Here is a 9,188-nt window from a genome sequence, read left to right on the forward strand (position 1 = left end):
GTTGTTCAAGATGCATCATGTTGTTTTTATGTGGACACATATGTTCATAATTTTGCATACAATCTTAAGTCAATATATTAACTATCATAATTTATACTTGAAGTTTTTGACACATTTCAAAGCCTTTTTTAGATATTGGGTAGACACGTAAAAAGTATACTTTCGAACTATACGCAAATGCGAAACTCCACCGAAATAACGCTAGCTATACTCAATGTGCTACGATGAATACACGAAAAGTTTGTTCCAGTGAGATTTTTCTTTCAAAGTTGTACATGGGACAAAAACCCACCCGAACAATATGTCTATTAGACGAAAGATGAAAGCTGAACCTTGCGAGCCCGACTCATGGCAACACAGTGAAACTTTGAAATAAAGCCTTGGGAGATCGAGAAAAAGTGGGATCGAGATTGACTATATCTTGTTCATTGCCTAAAATTTCATGAAAATTCAAGCAATGAGGCACATTGATTCACCAAGAACGGACACATACAAATTAGTCACTAGTAGGTTCATGAAGAAAACGCAATAATTAACAGTAAAACTGACGAGGCCCTTCACAAAACATGCACGGACACAAAATAATCAGAATATACAAAAGATAGTTTCAAGCAAATGAACTGAAACTGCACTTTATGTGGTCCTTCGTCATATTTAGAAGCACGTACGAACATAGAGCTGACCCAACCATATCTTCTCTTCACGCTCTTCTCCGCGGCTCTGGCCACCTACACAGTGATGTGCAAGATCAGTCGCCCTCTGGGGCGGAGAGAGGGAGGGGCGAGCAGGGGCTAGACCCCTGCCAATGGCTCGCCCCCCTCAATATTTTTTTTTTGAGACAAACGATTTGTAGCAGGTAGTCCAGTGTATATACGCTAATGGCCGCAGCTAATTACCTAATTAGCCCATACTTATTAGCCCATATACGTGAATAAATAATTTAGACGTGTTGTACCGAATTACAATAGCCCAAAGCCCACAATGCGGGTGGTTGTTTTAGCCCAGGCCAGTGCCTCTGGACGTGAATACGTGCTCGATCAGATCGATCGATTGATCTGATTCTAGGGCGTTTGTCTTGTCAGCAACTCAGCATGCGTGTTCCTCTAGGGCGTTTGTCGCCGACGCCGCTAGCGCGTCTCCTGGTCAGGCGTTTTCGGCTGGCCGCCGTTTGTGCGTATACTGTTAGGACGCTTGCCGCCGGCCGAGGGCCGACGCTTGTGCATATGCACGACGACGAAACCTTCCACTGTTCTACGGTTCGTAGATGGCAAGATGCAAGCAGATGACGCCTGGAGTTAGGATATAAGCAGGTACCATTATGCACTAAGCTATTTTTATTACTTCCTCCACTCACAATATAAGATGTTCTACTATTTTCTCATTTAGATGTATACATGCGCATTTCAGCGTGTTTGTCCAATCCTTTCACTCTGCATAAAGTCTATCCATTTGTCCCATAATATAATATCGTTTTGAAAACTAAAACAGCTTGCAGAACAATCTTATATTGTGGGATGGAGGGAGTATATTGAAATATTCAAAACATCTTATATTTGTGAACCGAGAAAGTATTATTTTTATAAATCATGATTTTAGTCGGGTTATTTAGCATTGTGCATAAAACAGTAAAAAATAGTCAGACACGTCTCCACACAAAATGGGAGACGACTCTCATAGGCGTTACACTATTAGGAAGAAAAAGCCTTAAAGATCAGATGAGATAATCAACTTGTTGGATGTTGGTGATCATACAACTCAATTTATAATCTGATATATATAAATGTAATTTTATTTTATTTGGTAAGTACCAAACATATATTTGTATATGCATTGACATCAAGGCCAGCATGATGTTTTGTCTCTTGTGTGATCACTGGCTTTTCGCCCCCCTCAAGTTCAAATCCTGGCTCCGCCCCTGGTCGCCCTCGACTAGTAAGATCAAAATAAAACCCTCAGAAGATGGATTACTACTAGGGAAACCTGAAAACTATTTCCATAATCCAAAATTTATAGTTTTCCTACCAACATGCATTGCAAGAGGAGGAGGCGGGGGTGGGGGGGGGGGGGGGTGGCACCACCCCTAGCCTTTGTATATTCATTGAATAAAAATAACTTGGGGGCTCGGATTTTGGAAACAATAGTCATTTGAATATATTTTTTGCAAAAAAAGGTTCAAGTTTCGGGTGCAGATCTTCTTTCCTTGTTTAAAATCAGTTGTTTAGTTGCCAGCATCCTCTAATTGTCCCTCCACTCCAGGGTACTACCGCCTTATCGTGATGTTGCAACCATATCTTCTCTACATGCTCTTCTCCGTGGCTCTGGCCACCTACACGGTGACGTGCAAGCTCAACACTCTCAGCCTGTAAGATCAAAATAAAACCCTCACAAAAGGAAAAAAGGAAAAAAAAATCATACTGCAAAATTTATATTTGTTTTACTAACATGCATTGTAGGAGGGCCCAGCCTTGGTATATTCATTGAAAAAAACAACAACTTGGGGGCTCGGATTTCTGAAACTACACTCATTTTCCTCACACCCCCCCCCCCCCCCCAGGCTAACATTTAATGCTCCCACTTTTGACCCCTGGCATCCTCAGCGAGCTCTGCCACTACTGTATAAACAACATCATTCTGCTAGTGGAACATAATTGTAATTTTTTCTCAATATAATTGGGTTTATAGGGGCCACATATTACCTAGACGGTTGAGATACAACAAAATATCAGCAGGAACCGCAAGACAAAAACTAGGCCAATTGCTTTATGAAAATTTCGGTCAACTGAGCAATGAAATTTTTTTATTAAACAAATATTCCTGAGTACATAACGGCCCACTTGAATGTGCATAAGAAGGAATTTTGGCCTTCACGTTAATGCCTGCTCGATAGTTAAAATGTATTTTGTTTCTGCTTCACAATGTTTAGAAACAAAATGCCATGGACAGAAAGAAACAAATTGGTACTTACACATACTTTTAGAGAAAGGGCCAAATTAAGGCCAAAGTGCATAATATCTATTGCGGATACATGCTACAACCAACAGCTCCGAAACCTTCCAGCCAACCGGTACTTACAATATAGTGTACATGTTTAAGATGCATCAAGTTGTTTTTTATTGGAGAACACATATGGTCATAATTTTGCATACAATCCTATGTCAATATATTAACTATCATAATTTATACTTGGAGTTTGACACATTTCAAAACCTTTTCTAGATATTGGGTAGACACGTGAAAAGTATGTCTTGGAACTAAACGCTAATGCGGAACTCCACCGAAATAACACCAGTTATACTCGATGTGCTATGATGTACATAAGAAAAGATCGATCCACTGAGAGTTATTTTGAACTAAGGTGTACATGGGGCAAAATCCCACCCGAATAATATTTCTGTTAGACCAAAGGCTAAGGCTGAATATTGCGAGCCCAACTCATGGCAACACAGCGAAACTTTCAAATAAAGTCTTGGGAATGGATCTGCAAAGAGAGTGAGACAGGGCGATAGACTATATCTTGTTCATTGCCTTAACGTATTATGACAATTCAAGCAATCGGGCACATTCATTCACCAATAATGGACACATACAATTTAATAACCAGTAGGTTCGTGAAGAAAAAGCAACAATTAACAGTAAAACCGACGAGGCCCTTCACTAAACATGCACCGACAAAAGATACATTGTCAAGCAAATTTATTAAAACTGCACTTTTACGTGGTCCTTCGTCATTATTGGCAGCACATACGCACGTAGAGCTGACCCAACCAACATGCATGCATGCTGGTTACTTTTGCGGGAACTTGGACTTGATGGCCTCCACCAGGCCGCCGTCGATCTGGAGCGCCCTGGCCAGCACGTCGGTAGGAACCGGTGGTGAGGCTGCGAACATCGCTAGGGCGAGGGGCTGCGTGCCCGGAAGCTGGCTGTTGAAGGCCGAGATGGCGGCGGCCGGCGCACCTCCGTTGTTCTTCTGGTAGTGGACGAGGCCACGGGGGAAGACGAAGAGTTCGCCCTTGCAGACGGTGCGGGCGAAGAGCTTGCCGGCGGTGGTGACGAAGCCGACATCGAGGGAGCCCTCGAGCACGTAGACGATCTCGGTGGCTCGCGGGTGGGTGTGCGGCGGGTTCACGCCCCACGGCGCGTAGTCCACGCGGGACATGGAGACCCCCAACGTGTTCAGCCCCGGGAGCTTCTCCACGTTCGCCGCCGTCACGGCTGAGCCGACTGGGTTGCCGGTGTTTCCCGGGAATGCCAGCGCGGCGGAGAAGAAGTCGTCCGCCGTCACGTTCTCCGGCCTCTTGCACGGGAACCCGTTCAGACGCAGCGCTGCACGTACGCATGCATGCATGCATGCATTACTCTCTGTTCCCGCATGATCTAGGAGTATATGTGCCCGCAAGACAGCATGAGAGTATGTACGGAAGGGCTAGCACAACTTACGGCCATCGAGGGATTTGTAGTCGGCGACGCAGAAATCCTGGAGCATGTCGGGGTCGCCGGCGAGCAATGGCGCGGCCAGGCCCAGGAGGGTGGAGCAGACGGCGAGGAGGACGGTAGGGAGCTGCTTGGGCGCCATGGTCAAGCGTTCCTTAATTGGCTACGGGTTTGTTGGTGTGGTGTTAGTTCGTTAGTTGTGTGGTGAAGTAGCTGAGGCTGACTGGATGATGATGCAAAGCACGGGGTGCATGTACTTATAGTGCAGTGTAGCGTAAGCGTAAGAGGGACGTGATCGGTCGGTAGTTGATCGATGGACGTGTGACGAAGTTAATTGCCCGACTTAATTAATGAAGACGATGGACATTTTAGCTTCAGGATAGGGTTGGACCGCGACGTCAAATCGTGGATCGCTACCATTTGTGTCATGTACTCTTGTGGACAGAGAGGTATCCACTAAGCTGGATGAGAAGAACTTGGTATTGTGTAGTAAGGGCATCTCTAACGCTACCGCAAACGGACACCATATTTGTTCGAAAATAGGTCCGGACTGATGTTCTATTGATACAGGAGCCGGCCATCCAACCCTGTACCTCAAATCCGCGTCAAACAACAACGTTCCGTCAAATAGCTAGCATTTCTTCCGCCAAACATATGTCTAGACAATTGCAGATTATCATTCCAATTCAGTGTACATGTACTTATGTACATGTAAATAAAGAAAAGTGGGCCAAACCTACTGCCAAACAAGTTTACTATACATGTTGCACCATTTTTGGCCGAAGCTAGCTCGTGTGTCCGTATTTAAAAAAGAAAAGAAAAAAAGAGCCCGGTAGCTTCACCAATTTAGCGACACCTTTCGCAATTGAGCTACACCTTCAGCCATTGCTAATACACACCTTTCGCCATTTGGTGTATGGAGAGAGAGAGGAAGAGAGGAGGGCACGTAGTGCGTGGATACGTGGCAGCTTTTGGTTCGTCATGTGGATGTTTGGACTCCCACAAAGCCCCCTTTGTCTGGTTCTAGTTTGCGGGAAAACGGACATCCGGACCGGCCCGCGGACGGATGCGGAACTGCGTTGGATGGCAAATTGGGTCGGGACAGCTCGGTCTGGACGATTACGGGAGGTTTGAGGGTCGGCTTTGGGGATGCCATAAATCATGTACTCCGCAACAACAAAGTCGAGGTAAAAAGAAGGTCTTATACCGGGCAGGCTAATTAGTAGTAGGACAGTTTATCTTTGTAATGCATCCGACTGAAATCAGTAAAATTTAAACTGAAATATTAAATAAAACAAACAAAAATCTTTGAAAGTTAGGGTAAAATTATTTTAGGTCTCAGGCAAAAATATCCCAAAGAACTTGGGACCACACACGTGAATTTAATTTGACACAAATGGTAGCGATCCACGATGTAGTGCTTTATTTCTAGATTAATTTGACACAAATGGTAGCGATCCACGATGTAGTGCTTTATTTCTAGATTAATAGGAGATAGTACTGAAGTTGCAAGTATTTGATATTTTGTTGGATAGGAGATAGTACTGAAGTAATATGGATATGATGTAGTTGCAAGTACTTGATGTAGTGCCTTATTTCTAGATTAATTTGTGTTGGATCAACAAAATTTCCAGTACATCAGAAAAGTTGTTAGGATTTGTAGTCTGTTTCTAAAACAAACTGCAAGGGAGTCTGTTTTCAATTGACTGTTATGATTTGAAAATTAAATTAAATATGGGTTAATGTGAAAATCCAAAATATAATGGCTTCTATTTTTGCACTTTCAAAAGCCAACAAAATATCAAATACTTGCAACTTCATTACTATCTCCTATTCATATTACTTCTACTAAACCAGCGACAAGTAGTATGGATCAGAGGGAGTATGTACGAATCCAGGTAGGCATGTAGTCTTCTCGATTTCTCCAGTAACTATAGAATTACATATATGCACCAACCTGTTCACACAAAATCCTAGCTGAGAGAGGAGGGCCAACATTACACTCCAACAATAATCGGCGAACTGTTTAATTAAAATTGAGTAAAATTATTGCATTCCAGACGGCCTGTTTACAAGAACGACATGCATGCACCGATGATCGGCTAGATCAAGGCACATTCCTCCTTGTGTCCTCTAAACGATCGATGAGGCCGGGCGTTGGTGCTCTTACCCTTTTCCAACCGCACAGGCTGTTAGAATAAATCCAAGGCATAACGTCGATCATCTGAGGACCAAGCAATCACATAAGCACGACACTGAGATTTGTTAACGAGGTTCACCGATATGGCTATATTCCTAGGGCCTGACTACTGGCGCTTCTCTCCATGACACCGGTACAATACCGCACCCGGTCGCCCTGGACACCGGCACATGCCGCCGACTTCCCCTGCGTTCCGGTGCTATTATGTTGGCATAGGTTACATCGTGTGTCTACCCCCGCTATATATGAGAGGCCTAGGATACAAGTGTCCTACTTGGACACGACTACATATCCTATGTAAGCACAATACAACTACAAGTCCAACTGTAACCTACCCTTGTACACAATATTCGACACAACTCCAACAAACTCCACCTTGGCGAATATTCTCCACCACCCTGAATTTGTCAATGCGTCAAACTCCACCTGCAACATGTACTCCCTTCTTTTCTTGACCACAGTCAACACTCGAGCAAAATTAAGTTCCTTGTTACTCAATTTATGCTCACAACTTCCAGAGTATCCGTCCAATGCCATCACACACTGATCACCGATCTGCGTGAAAGTGAACAACTCACATATTAGGTGTCACACATAAGAGTTACCTGAACCCAACATCACCGCTCCTTTCTTGATCGCCTGTCTAAAACTTGAAAGAATTTCACCATTGTTTGTAGTCATCCCGAGTCAAATTCGCAGTTGTCTCACCACATGTATGACCACCAGAGCCCTGGCCCGTCTCCATGTCCCGTGCGCACCGCCCGCCTCGCCGCTATTACCGCGTCGAGCCTCCGCTGTCCCGGTCGAGTCTCAAGGGTCGCGAACCCACACCACTTAAACCCCACTGCAGAGTACCACCGATCATCACCGACCGATGACGAGTTTCACGCTTCCATCAGACCCTTGGGCTCCAGTCCGAACTGCATGTCACTCGCTTTTCCCGCTGAATAGGCTTCGACTCTCCGCATCTTATGCCGTAGCTCCTCAATCAGCACCGAGTGAAGTCTTCCGTCAGACTCCAGCTCCACCTTCAACATGACTCCAGGGTAGATGATCAGTCCACCCCTGCGCCTCATCGACTTCAAGCTCCGTGTATACACCACCTTGAATCAATCCCGCGCCAGTCTTCTCGAAGCCACACAAGCCCTCGGGGCCTGCGTCACGTGTTTCCACGCCCAGAAGTCGGTCACTATCAGCATCACGCACCTATGTCGTCGCCGCCGATTCCACCACCGTCTTCTGTACCAACCGACTCGCGTCGATCCGTCAGACTAACCAGTCCGACCCAGCCGAACTCGTTCGACTGTATGACACGCTTCAAGGCTCCCAAATCGTCTTCCGCGAATTTCCATCCATCACATCACAACTCCATCCTAGCTGAATTGACTTCCCGTAACGCCTTCAAGCATCCCTGTCATGCTAACAAATTTTCACCCTTGTCTATCATAACCCAAGGTTTTCAGTTCCATCGAACTTCTCCACCTCAATTACCCAATAACGGCATGGTTCTTTGTATGACTAACCCTGTGAAAAATTATCCGAGCTTCTTTCCGTGATCCCCAAGTACGTGTGTACTGCTGCAAATCGAAAAGAGTTGCTTTGGTCTTCACGTGATTGCTCCCTGGCAGCAATTCCAATGTTGGCTTGCTTTGCCAATTTTCTACACAAGTAGTGCTCCCTGCTCCCGATGGCTTGATGGATTTTTATTCCACTTTGACAGATTTATCTAGCTATCTCGCCGTGTCATACGTGGACTCGGTCCACTTTTGGTCCAAACAAATCTCGTATACAAGCTTCCTCCGTTCCTCTATCTGCTCAAGCGAACAAGCACCCGTTGCCCGATTCAGCGCTGCACCAACACCTGGTCCACAGACTTGCTAGCCCAGCGTGGGCCAGCGCACTACTCCTGATGGGCCTCCTGCCATGGGCCGCAAGGCGCCAAATATCCACAGCACGTACGCACGGCAGCCTGACGCTCGGCCGATCGATCCGTGTGATCAACCGCCGCACGTCTCTCCTGTACGCCCGCCCAATCAATCCGCCGATCGATCGCTGCACGTCCCTGCCACTCCAACGAGCACGCGAGCCTTCCGCTGATCCGAAGCCTGCTCGCCGATTTCGCTGCCGATTGCTTTTTTCAATCTCGCCGAGAACCACACCGCAGCCGGCTGCATCTCAGACTTGATACTTCCTCTGGATCAATAATCCACAACCTCCGAGTAACTTAGCTCATGATACCACTTGTTAGAATAAATCCGAGGCATAACGTCGATCATCTTAGGACTAAGCAATCATATGAGCACGACACCGAGATTTATTAACGAGGTTCACCGATATGGCTACATCCCCGGGGCCTGACTACGGGCGCTCCTCCCCATGGCACCGCTACAATATCGCACCCGGTCGCCCTGGACACCGGCACATGCCGCCGGTTACCCCTGCGTTCCGGTGCTATTATGTTGGCATAGGTTACATCGTGTGTCTACCCCCGCTTTATATGAGAGGCCTAGGATACAAGTGTCCTCATCTTTTGAGCAACAAGCCCCCCCCCCCC

The 9,188-nt window shown here is 46.0% G+C and overlaps 1 protein-coding gene across 1 annotated transcript; it reads right to left on the reverse strand.

Annotated features, from left to right (window-relative positions):
- Positions 1–3,543: 3,543 nt before the first annotated feature.
- LOC123075673 (germin-like protein 1-3) lies at positions 3,544–4,658 on the reverse strand. The gene is made up of 2 exons (XM_044498226.1): positions 4,441–4,658; positions 3,544–4,326 (listed from the first exon to the last, which is right to left on the reverse strand). Exons 1-2 carry the CDS (start codon positions 4,574–4,576, stop codon positions 3,785–3,787), a joined length of 678 nt encoding a protein of 225 aa, XP_044354161.1. The 5' UTR covers positions 4,577–4,658; the 3' UTR covers positions 3,544–3,784.
- Positions 4,659–9,188: the final 4,530 nt, after the last annotated feature.

Source organism: Triticum aestivum, chromosome 3D (genome assembly GCF_018294505.1).
Source record: "Triticum aestivum cultivar Chinese Spring chromosome 3D, IWGSC CS RefSeq v2.1, whole genome shotgun sequence".
In the NCBI taxonomy this organism is placed as follows: Eukaryota; Viridiplantae; Streptophyta; class Magnoliopsida; order Poales; family Poaceae; genus Triticum; species Triticum aestivum.